Source organism: Drosophila busckii, chromosome 2R (assembly GCF_011750605.1).
Source record: "Drosophila busckii strain San Diego stock center, stock number 13000-0081.31 chromosome 2R, ASM1175060v1, whole genome shotgun sequence".
NCBI classification, from domain to species: Eukaryota; Metazoa; Arthropoda; class Insecta; order Diptera; family Drosophilidae; genus Drosophila; species Drosophila busckii.
In genome coordinates, this window is record NC_046605.1 from 12662917 (window position 1) to 12681158 (window position 18242).

The 18242-nt window shown below is 42.8% G+C and overlaps 2 protein-coding genes across 3 annotated transcripts; both read right to left on the reverse strand.

The window, feature by feature from the left end:
- Positions 1-4654: 4654 nt before the first annotated feature.
- Positions 4655-13857, reverse strand: LOC108597757. Of its 2 annotated transcripts, none has more exons than XM_017984467.1 (7): positions 13511-13857; positions 8473-8708; positions 7282-8372; positions 5826-6227; positions 5377-5661; positions 5182-5282; positions 4655-4905 (listed from the first exon to the last, which is right to left on the reverse strand). In XM_017984467.1, exons 2-7 carry the CDS (start codon positions 8634-8636, stop codon positions 4741-4743), a joined length of 2208 nt encoding a protein of 735 aa, XP_017839956.1. In that variant the 5' UTR covers positions 8637-8708; positions 13511-13857; the 3' UTR covers positions 4655-4740. The 2 variants fall into 2 exon arrangements, with proteins under 2 accessions (XP_017839956.1, XP_017839955.1); XM_017984466.1 differs by having other exon boundaries at positions 5377-5667.
- A 1542-nt stretch (positions 13858-15399) lies between these two features.
- LOC108596957 (phosphoenolpyruvate carboxykinase [GTP]) lies at positions 15400-17840 on the reverse strand. The gene is made up of 2 exons (XM_017983203.2): positions 17518-17840; positions 15400-17394 (listed from the first exon to the last, which is right to left on the reverse strand). The coding sequence occupies exons 1-2, from the start codon at positions 17547-17549 to the stop codon at positions 15483-15485; spliced, it is 1944 nt and encodes a 647-aa protein (XP_017838692.1). The 5' UTR covers positions 17550-17840; the 3' UTR covers positions 15400-15482.
- Positions 17841-18242: the final 402 nt, after the last annotated feature.

An 18242-nucleotide genomic window follows, 5' to 3' on the forward strand; every position in this document is an offset into this window, starting at 1 on the left:
AATTGAACATAAATATTTAAGATAAATATCAAAGATTTATTGGTCATACAAAAAGTTTAACTTTTGGGCTTTTCTTTTAAGTTCAAAGTATTTATATTTAAGCAAACTGTAACTGATTATAAATAATAATAAATGTCTAGTTGACAAAGTGTATTCGGAAGTCGGCAGCTTAGCGCTTGCCCAATTTTCATTCTCCTGTGCATATTGCCTTAAAGTTTCATTTACAAAATTTCGCTGCTTTGCGTAGAGTTGATGTTGGTGGTGGGACAGGCGGCTCTGAGTAGACCGTGAGGACAACGTTGATGGTTTGTTTGGCAATTTGCGCCAGAATGGCCGAAGGAGCAAAGTATGCTGTAGGAAATTCAGCTTATTTGGTTATGAGTCCCAAGAGTGTGGCGCACAGAGACTCGCTGGAGAGCGAATATTTCTTCATATATGAGATGTTGGCATGCGGCTGGCAGTGTCAGGTGGGCAGGACAGCTTGAATAGCTCTGTCCGTGCTGGCTTAGGCATTCAAGGTCTCTAAGTAAATATGTGTATGTGTGTGTGTGCTAAGCCTTTTTGGGGTCTCAGTTTAAAGTAATTGAAAAATGCTGAGCTGCAGTTGTGAGCTAAGCTCAAGCTGAATGAGCTAAAAAATCGATACATGAATATAAATAAATCTTTTGACTGTCGGCTCCAGGCTAATGTATTTATCTCAACGTACAAGACAATTTCCGGCCCGCTTAGGCTTACCATTGTCTCGGTTACAGCAGTTTAAGTCGCCAGTTGGCAAGTCGACAGGATATCTGAGCAACTTTAATTGGACGCTTCCCTGTAGCTGTGTGTGTGTGTGTCTGCTGCGTGTTGCTTATTAAGGCCTGGTCCTGGTGCTGGTGCTGGGTCCTGGTCCATGTTATACTGAGCATAATCCTTGTTAAGTTCTTAATCGATTTGCGTGTCGTTCTGTCTTTCCAATTCCCCCGTGTGCCACGCAGTGACTCAATTACGAGTGCGAATACGACACCGCAAAGAACACACACACACAGAAAGACAGACAGAGAGGGAGTGAGTGTGTAAAAGAGAGATAGAGAGTGTGTTGTTAATGCCAATGCCCATGACGTTGCTTGTATTTTCATAAATTATTTAAAGTGTGCCAATATTTGCTTTGGTTGCTCTGGCGCTGTTGATAAGCTTGATGATGAGTCCTTGATTAAAGGACAACACGCGCCACAGCCACAGCCACAGCGAGATCCAGAGCCAGCGTTGACTGCTTTATTGAACTTTAAATTAGTTTTATTACGCTGCAAAATGAAAACAAGCTAAGAAGAAAGCCAAAGCACAAAAAACAAGTGAGACCAAACTTAATTGCTAATGACAGCGAGCGCCTGAGCGAGACAGCAACTGAGCGAGCGAGCGAGCGAGAAAGAGCGAGAGCAAAGTTACAAAATGGCGTTGCAATTTTCATAATAATATCGCCGCAGCGTAGGCAGAGTATAATGAAATAAGCTCATTAAAATGATGAGCTCGGCAGGTGGCTGAGTCACAACGCAAGAGTGAGAGGGAGAGAGAGAGAGAGAGTGTGTGTGTGAGCTGGATACAGCGTTAGGTTGCCATGCCATTTGGCTGTCCATCAATCAGTGGCATTCAATGCTGTGTGGCATTGTCAACTTTAAGTTAATTATTGAAGTTTTGCACTTGATTGATTCTCGCACGCACTGCAAATCCAAATAAGGCTACGCTCAGTCTCACTCGCTCATTCTTTCTCTTTCTCGCTCTTTCGCTGTGTCACACTGTTATGCAGCGAGGCTTATAATCCTGGCCATGTCGTCGTGATTCACATCAGGCACTTAACGCGTTTTTCTGTCGCCCGAAGTGAAGTGGCTGCGTGCGAACGCGCTGATTCCGTCCTCAGGGAGGGTGGGTTGGTGGGGGCAGAAAGGCACATTACCCGCCTGCAGCGCAGGCTGTTAATGAGCCGCAAGTGCGCAACAGCTGAGCGTTACGCTCAAGCTCAGCACAGTGTGCTGGGAATTGAGCAAGTGCTGCCCAGCGCTGAGTCCCCAGTTATAGTTAAAACACACACACACATTTAACTGACCTTGTTTCTTTTATATGTATATAGTATATTTGTATATATTATAATGCCTTTTGGTAGCGTACAGAGGAACAACAACAACAGAAGAAAAGTAAAATTTATATAGTTTGCATTTCAACTTATTGCTAGTTGGCTTTACACAAAAATTCTCTACAGCCTTTTTTTCAGGTTATTTTGATATATGCGCATATTTTTGGTTAGACACAATACTACACACTGTGCAACAAAAGCAGGATTAGTAGAAGTGGTAGCTGTTAGTGCTTGCTGGGGGCGCTTAGCTCGTTGCACAGTGTCGACTTGTATAGAGTGAAAAAATAAAAGCTTTTGCTTTGCTTGCTTTACATTTACATAATTTACTACTTTGATATTTCAATATTTGTTCAAGTATAGTATATATATATATATCTTTGAGTAGACGATAAATTCGGTGGGCAATTAGTTTGCTTTGACTTTACATTTTTAGCATACATAGACGTATCTATATATGTATTAAGCTGGGCCTACGCAGCGTATGCGCATTATTTATTTAGATTGCGTATACGCCACGTAGTAGTTTCGAGTAGTTCTAGTTCTGCGAATGTTTTGCGTATTTAGTTTGTGCGCTCTGCACTCAACGAGGTTTGTTTTTGCAAATTAAAAGTTGAGCCAAGCATAACTTTTTGTTTAAATACAGTCGAATAAACATTAAAGTTGCTAGCTATATGTATGTGTGTGTGTGTGTGATTGTCTGTCAAAAGCGAAAGTGCACTCTGAAAAAATATAGAGCGCACTCTTTGCATGTGTGTGTGTGTGTGTTATTGTGTGCACTTGTTTGATTAAAAGAGTTTTGCTTTGACTTGAGTTTTTGCTTAGTTCAAGTTTAGTATAAATATTTGCATTTGATTTGCACTCTGTAGGCTTTAAAAGTGTACATAAATAGAGTTTTTTTTTCATTAATTAACATTAATATATTTATGTATATTTAATGCATTTAGCTTAGAATTAACAACAGTCAACATTTAACAGTCATTCCCGATATGAGTTATATTTCTTTTTTGGTTTTGTTAATTTGCAATTTGGAAGAGATGTTTGCGCATTTTGAAAAAATAGTTTGTCTATACACTCAAAGGAGCTTCATAATTGTATAATATATTTTTATGTATACATATATTTAGGGTTTATAGCTAAGAATTGTAATATTTAAATTTAACTTTAAGCAAACATTATTTGCAAAAAATTGACAGCAGATTATGTTTAGGTTTTTGTTATTCATGAGAATTTAAAATTACGCATTTGGAACACATATAAATATACAAATATAAGTACGTATGTGTGTGCGTGTGTGTGAGTGTGTCAAGCCTCCATTTGTTGTTCATTTATAGCACACGCGTCTCTCTCGTCTATCGGTTGTCGCTTTAAGCTTATCAGTATATACATATAATGCCAGCGCTATGGAGGCCATGGGCTCGACAGTCTGACTCTGTGTCTGGCTAACGAGCGCCAATCAAGCGTAAATGTCGTAAACAAAGCGTGCAGCTTGACCAACAACCTTAGACCCAATGCCAAGGACTTCAAACGACCCACTTTGCCTTTGCCGCAACATCAACTTATCTTTTACTTTTTTTTTTTTTTTGTTGGTTAGCTCAATGTTAAAGCCAGTTCAAGTTAATCTAAATGGCATTTCAAATATTTTATCGCCAGACCCAGAGCCAGTGACTGTGACAATATGCGGAGTGCCGCTGTCTGGTTTTGATAACACACAGACGCACTCACACCAACACACACACACGCACACAGAGTTACAAGCTTATACGCTACTATGTCATATTGTATACACGAAAAATTGGCTGTAAAATATTTTGCAACATTCATAATAATTTGTTTGTATGCTATTGTATACATATATATTTTATAATACTCATAAAAATGCTTTAAAAAGTGAAAGTAGAACATCAAAAACAGTTTCGCAAAGCTGAGCATTTGTTGGCTATAAATATACATCTGCACACAAGTATACATATACATGTGATTACACAGAAAAAAAAATATTAAGTAGAATTTAAAAATCTTAATGTTGATTGGAATTTGTTTTTGCTGCAAATACTCATAATACACTTGATAATTGATTTTCATTTTCATGCAATTTTCTATTTTTTGTATACACATTTACTGTTCAAATAAGTCTTAAATATAAAACAAATAAAATATTTTTAAATTTAAATTCAATTCAATGTTTTTCTGCATAATAATAATGTTTACTTATTAATTGATTTCCATTAGCTGGCAATATGTTTTCTTCTAAGATTACTCAATAAATAAATGTCTTAAATAAATTGATATTAAATTAGATTCATATTAAAATAAATATCTTTAAAATATTTTAATAGTAAATTAAATTAGTTCGTAACAATAATATTAAGTTCATTGATTTCCTATTGTATATAATTGTTTTTTTTTCGCTGTGTATTTTGTATTTATATTGAATGTACTCAAAAAAATAATAAATCAAATTGAATTGCATTAAGTTTTAACTTTTTGTGAAAAGCTTTAATTTACTTATTAAGTAATTGATTTCAATTTTCATTGAATTGTATTTTTTTTCTCTGTGTAACATAACTTTATACGCATACTGTATGCAAAATGCCAGAAAATTAGCTACAATTTGCTTATGATTTTCTTTCTGTTTAAAGGACATGCAAATTTTCACAGCTTTTTGATTTGGAAATGTCGCTAAGGCAGATTTTTTGCAGGATTTCCTTGGCCAGATGCAACGATATGTGTGTGCGTGAGGTCTTCATTTTGGTTTTGGTTTGGCTCGCCTTCTTCTCGCGCGTCTCCTTCAGGCGCATCTGTGAATTATATTTTGCGGCGTATTTAATTTGATTAACTACGCTGAACTCAATTTTCATTAATTAGTAACCCAAGCCGCAGCACACAACCCCAAAAGGCAGCCCCAGCGACTAACCTCAAATCCATTCAAGTTATTTCACAATTTGCGCATGCATCAATGAGTTGCGTGTGCTTCGCACCTAAACCCAAAAAACAACCCCCACCCACAGCCACAGCCACAGCGAAACTAACTCAAGCGTAAACTGCAAACCCACCCTACGAGTGAACCACCTTACCTGCTTCAATATCCCCACCAGCAGCTCATCGACATTGTGCTGAATGCCACTGGACGTCTCAATAAATTTGGCGTCGCGTGAGGCGGCCAATGTTTTGCCCTCTGCAGCAAATTGGTAGCGGTAGCGGTAGCGATAGAGGTGAAAAATGAGAGTGAAATCAAGCCGTCATAATTAAGCTGGATGTTGGATTTTTACCCTGTGACGTAATTAGGCGAGCACGCGCCAGGTCCGCCTTGTTGCCCACCAGTATGACCGCCTTGTCCTTGGTGTAGTTCTCCTGCCAGAGATAATTGATGATTTCCTCGGCAATGCGAAACGAGCCCTTGTCCACCACAGAGAAGACCACCACACAGCCGTGCGGCTCGTAGGTGGAGAGAGAATTCTCAACGCTCATCTCGACGCTGGGATGATCAATAAACACCATGTCGGACTCCTCATCGTCCAGCAGCACGCTGACCGTCTTCTCACCGAACTCATCGTCTAAAACTCAGATCGGAATTAAGATCTATAGACATAAGTGGAAACTAAGCGGCTTGGGATCGGCCAAGGATCATAACACGCAAGGTTTCCAGCCCAATGGGCTTACAAGCTCTACTCACTGCGCTCAGCTGCGGACTGCAAGCAAATCAATCAATCAAACTTACCTAGGCTCGCATCATAGGTGTGCATATACTCCGAAGTCATGAACTGATTCACCAGCGCCGTCTTGCCCACGCCCGCATCGCCCAGCATGACGACCCGATAGCGCGCCGGCGGCGGCGGATCCAGATTCTCCGACTCGTCCGGCGAGGCGGGCAGCGAGTCCACGTTGGCATATCCGGCGCCACAGCAGCTGCCCTCAAAGGGTGAGCGCTCGCTGGCGCGACTGTTCGTAGAATTGACGCTAGTGTTGCTGCGCGACCTGCGCGAGATGATGGAGTCGCCACAGTTGACCACGTTGCCCTTGCTTATGGAGAAGTGACGCAGCCGATAGAGATCGTCGCTGGCGCGTGGATTGTATGGACGTTCGGGCAAGGAGCAGACGCGTGGACGCACATGATCTGGCACTAAATTAAGCGAAGATTTATGTTACGTATACGTTAAAGTTAAGCAAAGGAATAAAAATTACTCTTAGCTCTATGAGAAAATATAAATAAATAAAATTTATAAGCATTGCTTAAACGATTTACTGATGAATTCATATTTTTGGGGATACTATAAAGATTCCCAACAAGGAACCAGTCCGCTATCCTTCTTCTTGTCACACAAGACACTGCAATGTGATGACCTGGCTCAGAACAGGGCATAGCACCATAACCCATGAGCAGCTACCAAGAGGCAAACCCATACCCAGTTGCCCCAAATGCGGAGGAGAACGCAACACATCTTGGATACCTGCCCACAACTTAGCAACTCGAGGATCCAGCATTTTGGCCACATCCAACCCACCTCACTTCTTACCGAACCTACCCATAATAACGTTAAATTATTAACTAAGTTTTTAGACTATAATAACGTACTAAGCAGCATCTAGTTAACTGTCGAGTCGGCACTCCCCACTTTTAGTTATTATATTAGTTTGTATAATAATTAAACTTGTAAATAAATAAATAAATTTTCTATAATTCTCAGGTTAAACTATATAAAAAGAAAATCCATTTTCAATAAACTGACATGTCTGCTATAAAAGTTTCTGGAGATCTACATCAATTTTTTATACAGATGAATTCCTTGTTTAGTACATAAATTATTTGATTTTATATTAAAAGCAATTTCAACTGCTTGTGTGTTGTGTAGGTTGCCTTACGTTCATTGCTACTGAAATAAAAAGTAAATATGTTTCTAAATGTCTTGTAATAAGGCGCGCAAGAGTCAAATAAATAAATAAGGCATAGTCCCTACTTAGCTAAACTGAAAGTAATGTTTATTAGAAAATAAAAATTCTAGCCAATTATTAAAAAACAACTACTTGCTGAATTCTAGGAACATTCCCTTAACAAATGTGAGCAAATAACATGAGCCAATCGATTGATTGGAAGTTATGTTGCCAAATTATTTTGTATAAAATGTTTACAAGCTTCGAAGCTTATGCCCCGAAGTAAGGATGAGCTTGTTACTTACCTGGCAACTCGAGAAAATTGGAAGTGCGACGCTGGCGGCCGCGATTGGAGTTCTGAAAGGCCAGCGGGCCAACATCGTCGTTGGAGAATATGGAAGCATTGGAGCAGGCGCTCTTCATGGACTCGCGCGAGCTGCGGCGGCTGGCCAAGTAGGCGAGGCCGCCCTTGGAGCTGCCACGTCGTCGGGGCTTGTACTCGACATTCTCGCGCTTGGGCTTGGCGGGCTTGCAGCCGCTGAGCTCGTGCTCCGCATCCTGGGTCAGATCGCTGGTGGACTTGCGATAGCGCAGCGAGACGACGCTGTCCGAGCAGGTGCGATCGAGCGTGGAGTGTGAGCTGTGGAGCACTTGATAGCCCGGATTGGATGTTATATTGATGGCGTGGCGACGCTGACGCTGCAGCTGGCGCTGCGACGACGCTGCCGGCGCATCCGTATCGGTGTAGCTGAAGCTAGTGGTCGTCGTGGTGTTCGTATGCTGCGTGCGCGCGTCCTCCGACTCCATGGACAGCTGTGTGCAGTCGGTGACGCAGGAGTCCCGCTTGAGTGCATAGTAGCCACCAGCGTTGGCGGCGGCGGCTGCATTGAGACTACGCGCATCTATCTTGGTTATGACCGGCAGCTCCCATTCATCGCGGCGTCGCTTGCTGCTGGCGCCTGTTGTGGTTAACTGTGGCAGCTGCTGCTGTTGCTGCTCCTTGTGCTGCTGCCGTCTGGGCGAGCTGGGTGGCTCGTAGTACAAGGAGCCGTCGTCGGGGGAAATGGGCTCGTAGTATTCGAACTTTTTGGCTGCCTGGTCCTGGCCCGGGGTGGGGCTGACCGCATCAAAGACAAACTTGCAAGGGGACTTGGGACTGCGCGCGGCTGTGTGACCGCTGAGCAGCGAGCTCGAGTCGTCGATGGAGCCCGAGGTGGGCGTCTGATAGTAGGAGGAGGGCGTGGACAGGCTGCCGTCCTCGCAGCTGTCGTTGGCATAGGTGGTGGTTATCTTGGGACTGCGCGGCGGTTGCGGTTCGTAGCTGCCGCCATAGGCGTAACCGCCTGATGTTGTCTGTGTGGGCGTGGCATACACAGAGGGCGGCGCATGATAGCTTCTGCAAGTTAACAAATTATTGTTGTTGCTGTTGTTGTTGGTTGTGGTTTTGCTTGTTGCTACTGTGGCTGCGGCTGCGGCTGCGGCTGTGGTTTGCTTACCTGGGCGATTTGGGCGTGGCTCCCTGGTAGGGCAGCGGATTGCTGACGGCCCGTGCGGGCGTCATATGCGTCTGATGTCCGCGCGAGTGGGCGTGCGTATGCGGATGTCCTTGACTATGCCCAGCATACTCGCCCCCATCCCAGCTATGTTGCTGCTGTGCCATCTCAGCAATTGCTTACTCTTCCTGTTGCTGCTCTTGTTGTTGTTGTCGTTGGTAATGGCGTTGATGATGATGCTGTGAAAGTTGAAGCGAACTCATGTGTAAATATCACGGGCCATTACTCAACACAAACACAAATACACACGCACACGCTCACGCACACGCACGCTCGCACACACACATTTGCCTAAATGGCCACAAAAGCAAACATAATTTATGGTTTTATCTTTTATTTAATAAAATAATGTAAAACTACAATAAAAAAGAGAAAGACAGCATAAAGCATAAAGCCAACGCAAGGTCCAGGCATTAATAATACGCACAGGCAAACATTTGTTGAGCGCTTCCTCTCCTCCTCCTCCTATCTACCTTTGTGTGGGTGTGTGCGTGTGTCAGCAAATTATGATGTGCTTTAGTCGCTTTAAGTGTTTAGTGGCAACTGAAACTGCTAAAAAGCCAATTTTCCTGCTATTAAACTTGATTAAACCTGTGCTACCATCAAAGCTGTTCAATTGCAATTAGTATCACTCATTAAACATAATTGTGTAAGCAAAATTGTCGTACTTAATCTTCTAGCAATGAATTAATTATGACCTAACGACAAATAACTTAGGAAAATCATAAATTAGTTAGGCTAATCAAAAGGAATTCAAATCAAAAGTAAGTCTTCGCATAAGCTTTGATTTTTTTTTAATTATGAACTTCTTTGTTCATTTAGTTTTATTTTGCCACACAATAAATAAAGACAGCCTATATCAATTTAAACTTTATATTATATTAAAGTTAGCTGCATGCCCATAGATATAAATATATAAATATTCTTGTTCAAAGTAGCTTGTAATATATTTGTTTAATTATCATAATTAAGCACAAATTATTTATGCAGAATTTCAATTTGAATTATATGAAATTTTAGTCAATGAGTAATTCTACGTATGACTTATTTAATAAGTTATATGTTAGATCCATTACTTGTAATTAATTCCATTAATTCGCAAGCTACATTTATTTAATTTTGCATATTTTCAATTAAGACTAAAATGTTTTAGGCAGCTAATCTAAGCTCATATCCTGATGTCACAGCTAAGAGCGAAAGCTTCCTTCTTAAAGGAATTCCTCGCTCGCTATGTACATATGTTTGAATATGTGATGGCATATTTAATATTACTTTTCACTCTTAGCCAAAGTAATATAAATAAACATTACGGCGCACAATCCTGTCTAGCTACAAACTCTGCCTGAGTGAGACATTGAGTCTGACAGGATTTCAGTTACCAACAAAGTTTTGTTGCTGTTGTTGCTTTTGTCAACACTTGGCAGTTGCTCAAAGTTAAGCTGTTGCTGTTGCTGCCACAGGTGCGATAAGACTTTGACTAGATGCCACTGAGCTAATGTGTTGCACACACACACACGCACACACGCAGCTTAATAAAGTTAGCCACTGTGAGCGCGTACAACTGAGAGTACTGAAAGCTGACAACTGGCCAACAGATTTTGATTTGATTGTTCAACAGCTGCAACACAATGCGTTGGCTTTATAGCTCTCGAGGCACACACACACACACACATACATGAATCGCATTTAATTGTAGCGCTCGTAACGAGCAAAACCCAACTGTTGCCGTCGCAGAACTTTTCTATTTTCTGCTTTTTTTTTTTTTGTTCTCTCGCACACTCTCTGACCCGTGCAACAATTATTTATCTATTGTGTCTGCGTACTCACTATACAAATAGCCTGAGCACAAAGCGCTCGGGCTACGTGTTCATATTGCTAAGTAAATAATGTGTGTGTGTGTGTGTGTGTGTGTGTGTGTGTGGGTATCTGTCTGTGTGGGTGAAGCTACTACCTGTTGGCAAACTGTTTACCCTGGCAGCAGTTCCAGCGCTCTACCTTTGGCTTTGCCTGGGCATGCTGAAAGCTGTGTGCTCTGCAGCTATTGTGAGTCCCTTGCATGCAATAACTGACTCTGTCCATATGATAAATTGGTTTAAACTGAATTGTCATAAAGCCATATGTGCGCTTGTGCCACAAGCAAAGTCAAGGACAAATAGTTCGCATGCATCTTGTGTATGCAATCTGAAATTTCACTAGAATAAGCTGAGACTAAAAATATGCCAAGTATATTAATACTGGAATTTTCTCATGAAGCACAAGAATAATTTGATTTCCTAAGAATTGGCTGAAGTTCGCAGACTGAACAATTTGTTGTGAATTAAATGCAATGAAATTGGCTCAGTAGCTGGTAAAATTATTTAAAGCATACTTTTCAGGGTCACGGCTCAAAATCGTTGCTGTGATTTGTGTCAAAATATTTCAAAGGTGATTGAATTGAAATAGCATTGGCATAAGCTTTAATACGAACACGTTTGCAAATAAGTGAAAAGCAATGCAACACTTTATGTGAAATTGTTTGACAGTTGTGAAACAAATTATTTTCCTACAAAACAAATACATGTACATATATATTATACATATATTGCAGTGATGCTTCACGAAAATGATTGAAAATATGCTACATAATAATCTTCGAGCTATATTTTGTTTTCCAATAACATTTTCTGTCAATTGTCAATAACTAATTGAAATTAATTCACCTTTGCATTATGTAATAATGAAATTAATGACAATTCAAATTTAAATACTTAATGCTTTGGCTTCAGTGTAGTATAGCAAACCAAATGCCAATTCATATGTATGGCAATATCTCAGGTTTAATACAAATTTTGAGTATAAAATAGGCAAACAGATTAAAAAGCTAAGCTGCTGTTGCTAAAACCAAATATAGCAAATTATGAGTAAGAGCAAAGAGACTTTGCATTCTCTTTGGTAAGAGTATTTAAAATAGGGCAGCTGAATAAAAGTGCTACAAATGTAAAGCTATCGGCAGCTTTTATGCCTGCTGGTCATGTAACCAGCCCTGTTGCCACCGTAACCAATTATAAAGATGAACAGTAGTAGGGAAAGGCCAGGCCAGGGCGGGCCAAACAGACGCATAGATAGAGCGATGGACTGTTAGACAGGCCGTAGCTTTTGTCTGTCTGTATGTTTGTGTGTGTGTGTGTGTGTGAGTGGGGAAAATCAGTGAAATTGCTTTTGCTGAAAATAATCACAAAAATGTTGCATAGAGCTCATATCAGTAGCAGAAGGCCGAACCAGCTTTGGTTGCGCAAAAAGAAAAAATGCTGCGGACAGTGGCGAAGCATAGAGGAGAGAAGAGAGAAGAGGGAGAAGAGGGAGAAGAGGGAGAAGAGAGGAGAGAGCTGCAGGGCAGCAAGGGCAGTCTGGCAAATCAATAGAGTAGCTACCACCTGGGCTTACCTTGCCATGAGTCGCCCCTCCCTTTAGCTCGTATGTCAGCTGCCATGCAACTGGTCGTCGCCAACGCACACACACACACTTTCTCACACATATGCAGACATATTTTGTATTGGGCATTATGTGAATTGTGTATGCATGAACTGTTGGCACTCTGGCTGGCTTTGTTTTGTGGGCTTTATTCAATTGTTTTGCGTTTCAGCGGTGAAATGGCAAAAAAAAGGAAAGAAAGCAAGAAAGAAAGAAAGAATAAAAGTCTGGCAGCCGTCACAATAATTGTTAAATTTTGTATGTAACAAAATCAGTCAACTTGGATTGGCTGCAAATCAAGAAAATAAAACTTTTGCTGAATATGTCAGGACGAGTTACAAAATTTCGCTTCAACTTATCAGTGAAGCGCATTGAGTGTGGGAGCCGAGATAACCTTGAGGCGAAGCCAACTGAAAACTGATTTGATTTGGCGTTGAATTTCGAACGTGCATGTGTCTGTGTCTGTGTGCTGGCATTTGAAAAGGATTTACATATCTGTCGTGAGCTTAGCTCAGCTGACAATGTAATTTGTATGAGAGTAAAGTTACACCCACACAACGAAAGTAAAAAGTAAAAAAGTTCAAATGTCTGTGACCTGCAAATTGTAGCCTGAACTTTGACCACAAAACTGTGTCTGTGTGCGTGTGGCATGAATAATGAGCTCAACTGCATTAACTGCTGGACCTAGTGGCAACCACAACCCTTTTAGCAAACTTGCGACTTAATTACTTGCCACCACCCCCAACAAGTTACGGCCCCACCAAACATAAATATTTTCTTAGCCACACTTTTTGCTGTAGCACTAAATGCGCTCATAAGCGTGACTTTGTGCGTGTGTGTGTGTGTCTCTGTGTGTGTGTGTGGCCCAGAGCGCAAACAAGAAAAGTCCATAAAACACTTAGCCTGCAACAATAAACTACGAGAAAGCTGAAGCATAGCCTAACTAGCTACACCCCCCTCCCCACTACATTCAAATTCAGTCTGACATTGGGATTATTATTTTTCTTTTTTTTTTGCTGCTTTTTATTTCTTTTTGGGAGCAAAAGTCACGTCGCAAACTTGGTTATTAGTCTTTGGCCAGCGCCGCCGCCGCCTGTCCATTGATTTTATTGCAACACATAATTCTAAGAGCGCCCGCTCGCTGGCATTTTGTGCAAATCTCATGTTGATGGCATATTAAGTGGCAGGGGCTGGAGCTGGGGGCTGGGGCTGGTCTTTAAATATGCCAACGTGCGTCATTTTGTGGCAATTGGCCAGGTGGGCGCTTAGCTGTAATTAGACGCGTCTGGGAGGCCGACGACTTTGTCTCCGGATTAGCAATTAAGCGAGTGTCCTGTGCGAGGCGAGGCAAGCAACAAGTGTCGTGCGCACACAGCAACAAGCTTAATCCCTGCAACACACACACACACACGTACATAGAGACGCATTGAGGCAAAGTGACAGCGCATAAATCAACATGTCAAATCGCAGCTTAGCACACCCATACACACAGTTACATGTGTGTGTGTGTATTCATAAATTGCCTGCTTACCATTTTCATTTCTTATATGTATTCGTAGTGTGGTCTTCAGTTTATAACTTGTTTGCAATTGCCGAACATTAAGTTTACTAATTGTCTTAATTGCGTTACGACACACTTGGTGCGCATCAGGAGCAGCTCAACAATAAACACTAACGATGCCGACGTTGCCGACTAGCGACTGGCGACTGCCGTTGCCGACGCCGACGCCGACAGCCAAAGCAACAGTTTGTACAGTTGAACAGCTTGTGCTGCACTTCCGCTTCCGCTTTCGTTGCCGCACACTCACACACGCACACACACGCACGCACGCACTTGCACAGTATGGAGCTCACAATATGGCCGACCGAACGCGTTGCCAGCTCGAGCTGAACTGTGACTAGCAACAATTCTTGCTACTGCAGTTTGTGGCGCCGCCAGCAGCAGCAGCAACCACGAAAGCTTTCCCCTTGCCATTGAAAGCTTACTGGAAAAACTGGAAGCCGCGCCAAGTTAAGAGAACATCCCCAACGTTGTTTTGTTTGCTTTGACTTTAGACTTTGTTTAAAGTATTAAGAGCGTGTTTATTTATTTATTCTTTTGCACCTTGACATTGAATAACAACAGCAAGGGTATGTTTCAACTGCTCCAATGTATGTAAGAGCATCGTAAATGTCAGTACCAGTGACTGCAATTATTATTATTAAATAGCTAAAGTTACTCGCTGTATATGAAGTATGTGCTAAGCATAGAAATTTGCAAAGTTAATTAACGATTAAAACGTATTTGATGGACTAAAGTTTTAAGCAAAATAAATTATAGGCAAAATTTGATTTTTACTTTAAATAAAATATTTTCTGAATAACTAAATGTTAGTTTAAAAGTGAAAATATTATTTTAAGATTTTATTTTTGCATAGCGAAAAGCTTTTTTTGTGATGTATAAGAATTATTTATTATTTTATTATTTTACTATCTAGGGAGCTACAGAAATTCCAATCAAGCTCAAATCAAACTGAATCAGCTTCGAGCTGATTTCAGGTGATACTCATATCCCATTTGTAGTTATTTTCATTAATGGTAACAATTTTTTGTTGCCGGAAACTTAATAATCCAAACAATATAATCTCTCTTAGTTGTGTACTACCTACCAGTGGGATTAAGAAATCTCTTAGGGAAATTTGAAGAAAATCCTGTATAATTCTTATGTAACCAAACCGTAGCCACCAAAATTTCGATGTTTAAATTGCAATCAAAATTACAAATATCAAATTCATAGTGCGATTTGTTTAGATAGAGTGTGACGTAAAATCTCGAATAGACTTAAGTCAGTTTATTTAATGCTCTGTCAATGATTGATTAAAAACGTTTTTAAAACAAATTCGAAGCATTATGCTAAGTTAGACACATTCAGAGCTGTAATTAAATAAAATCACAAATATTTGGATATCTCTTAGGCAATTGGAGTCAAAATAAACATTGTTGCTTTAGATAAAAGTTATGTTGTGCTAAAGCGTACATCAAAGAAGAAGAGACACTCTGTACGATCACAAATATATTTTCAAATAGAAAAAGAAAAACTTTTTTAGTTTTCCTTTCTGAATCTTGAGTTCTGAACTGCTTACTGCTCTTATTAAAAATCGAAAATATAGACGTTATTTTTGATATCAGTTGTTGTTGTTTTATTAAAACCTTAGTTTAAGAATTTTTTGTTCTTTTTTATATAGATATATATAGATATGAACTTAAACTAGACTTATAACAAGTGTTGCTTATACAATAAATAATTTTGGAAGTCTGCGACTTAAATGCTAGAGAAACGACTAAGTTTAGGTTTGTTGGGTTAGCATAGTGTGGCGATTATCCATGTGATTGGTTAATTGGTTTGGGATGTGGGGAGGATACAAAGGTGCGGGATTTGTGGCATGGGCTTAGGTGTAAAGGCGGGTAAAGATGTCAAGTGCTCGCTGCACTTGAGGATTTGTGATAAATTCACTCGGCTGGGCTTACAAGTCGGCAACGCGAGCGCTCAGCTTGTCCAGCTCAGCGTAGATGCTATCGGGCAGATCGGCGCCCACCTGCGACTCAAAGTAGTTGCGAATGTCCTTGACCTCCTGTGTCCAGAACTCCTTGGGCAGCGAGAACAGCTGCTGCAGATCGATCTGCTCCTTCATGCCGGCGACATTGAGAGCGCCAGCAGCAGGAATGCGACCAATGGCCGAGTCGGCAAAGCAGACCTCGCCATTGACGCGGCGCAGAATCCAGTCGAGCACACGCGAGTTCTCGCCGTATCCGGGCCACATGAACTTGCCCTCGTCGCTCTTGCGGAACCAGTTGACGTGGAAGATCTTGGGCACCTGGCCACGCTTCTCCATGCTCAGCCAGTGGGCAACATAGTCGCCAAAGTTGTAGCCGAAGAAGGGACGCATGGCGAAGGGATCGTGCATGATCATCTTGCCCTTGTGCTCCGCCGCAGCGGTGGACTCACTGCGCATGGCGGCGCCAATGAAGACGCCATGAGTCCAGTCGCGAGCCTCGTAGATCAGTGGCACGCCCGCTGGACGACGACCGCCGAAGAGCATGGCGGAGATGGGCACGCCAGCTGGATCCTCCCAGGCGCCATCAATGATGGGGCACTGGGCGGCAGGGGTGCAGAAGCGGGAGTTGGGATGAGCTGCTGGCTTGCCAGAGTCCTTGGACCAGGGCTTGCCCAGCCAGTCGGTGATCTGCACATTGGGAGCCAGGCTGCTCTCCATGCCCTCCCAGTAGACGCCGCCATCGGAGGTGGAAGCCACGTTGGTGAAGATGGTGTCCTTGAACACAGTGTTCATGGCAATGGGATTGGTCTCCATGGAGGTGCCGGGGGCAACGCCAAAGAAGCCATTCTCGGGATTGATGGCACGCAGCACGCCCTTGGAGTCGAACTTCATCCAGGCAATGTCATCGCCCACGCACTCCACCTTGTAGTTGGCCAGCGAGGGGTTCAACATGGCCAGATTGGTCTTGCCGCAGGCCGAGGGGAAGGCGGCAGTGATGTACTTCTTCACGCCCTTCGGATCGGTGATGCCCAGAATGAGCATGTGCTCCGCCAGCCAGCCCTCCCGCTTGGCAATGGTGCTGCCAATGCGCAGAGCAAAGCACTTCTTGCCCAGCAGCGAGTTGCCGCCATAGCCAGAGCCGTAGGAGACAATCAGATTCTCGGCGGGCTTGTGCAGGATGATGGTGCGCTCGGGATCGCAGGGCCAGGAAGCCTGCTCCAGCTGTCCGTTGGCTGGGGTGCCGACGGAGTGCAGAGCACGCACGAACTCCTCCTTCTTCTGCAGCTGCTGCAGTACGGCGGCGCCCATGCGGGTCATAATGCGCATGGAAGCGACGACGTAGGCGGAGTCGGTGATCTCGATGCCGATCTTGGAGAGCGGTGAGCCGACTGGGCCCATGCTGAAGGGCACCACATACATGGTGCGTCCCTTCATGCAGCCGGGGAAGCGCTGCTGGATGGCAGCCTCCATGTCCATGGGCGAGATCCAGTTGCCCAGAGTGCCCTTGACGCCGGCCTGGGGCGTGGGAATGGTCTCCTCGCGCTCCTCGGTGCAGATGAAGGTCTTCGACTCCACGCGCGCCACATCGGCGGGATTGGTGCGGGCCAGCCAGCAGTTGTCGTACTTGGGCAGGGCGACAATGGTGCCGGACTCGAGCAGCACCTTGATGAGCATCTTGTTCTCCTGCTCGGAGCCATCGCAGATGTGCACCTGGTCGGGCTGGCAGAGCGAGACGGCCTCCTCCACAAAGCTGCGCACGCCAGCAGTCAGGGAGTTGACATCGCCGTACGAGGTGGGAATGCCACGGATGTGGCTATAAAGGCCGCAGCTGTCCTGGCGCTGACGCTGCTGCTGGGGCAGACCAAAGCCATTGGCGGAGCTGCAATAGCAACAAGAGAAGGAAGGGGGCACATGAGCAACAAATTCAAAAATAATTCTGCGTGTGTGTGGCATGCCACATGTGGCTTCATATGTGGGGCAATTGCATTGTGGGGCAACTTACATAATTTTGTTTTGTTCGATGAGCTCAGGCATTTTGCTTTAGTTTGTTTGTTTTTTCGATATAAACTTTAATTAGTTGAAAAGTTTGGAATATGGTGCACGCTTAGCTTTAATTAAATTTTACTTTTTGTTAGCACTTGTTTATTATCACAACTCAATTATCACAATTTGAATTATAGTTCAGGTTTTGCAGGTATTTATGGTATATATTGCTTGAGTTAGAATTGCTCTTGTTCTATGTTCTTCCAGAGTTTTTTGTCAAATTGAAATTTGATCTTCAGATCACTGAAATTTAATGTTTCACTTGATCTTTCCATTTACTCAGTCCACGAGTAACTGATGCAACAGGCCCAGTCGAGCGGCCTTATATACGCTCCGAGCGACACGCTCGCGTCTGCCCGATTCGACTAGAACAACGATCGACGCGACGCGTCGCGTTCTCTCTCTGTCTTTCTCTCTTTCTTTTTCTTTTTATGGCTCTCGCGTGCGGGCGCTTTGCTGATTGGCCGCAGCAATGGAGGCTCGCCACCGATTGTTTTGGTTTTTCGCTGTCCGACTGACTTAGCAACAAGCGCAGGCAGCGACGCCTAGAAATTTTGTTGTTGATATATTTATGCTCTTGTTATTGTTATTATTATTAGAGAGAGAGAGAGCGAGCGCACTGCGATAAGCATCAAAGCTTGTTGATATTTATTTGCCTATTGCTAATTTAATTATTTTGTTTAT

Coding starts and splice junctions, on each gene's coding strand:
- LOC108596957 (XM_017983203.2), bottom strand. CDS start 17,549: ATGCCTGAGCTCATCGAACAAAACAAAATTAT. Junction 17,395..17,517: donor ATCGAACAAAACAAAATTAT/GTAAGTTGCCCC, acceptor TTGCTATTGCAG/CTCCGCCAATGGCTTTGGTC.
- LOC108597757 (XM_017984466.1), bottom strand. CDS start 8,636: ATGGCACAGCAGCAACATAGCTGGGATGGGGGCGAGTATGCTGGGCAT. Junction 8,373..8,472: donor GCCACGCCCAAATCGCCCAG/GTAAGCAAACCA, acceptor GTTAACTTGCAG/AAGCTATCATGCGCCGCCCT. Junction 4,906..5,181: donor TGGTGGGGATATTGAAGCAG/GTAAGGTGGTTC, acceptor TATAATTCACAG/ATGCGCCTGAAGGAGACGCG.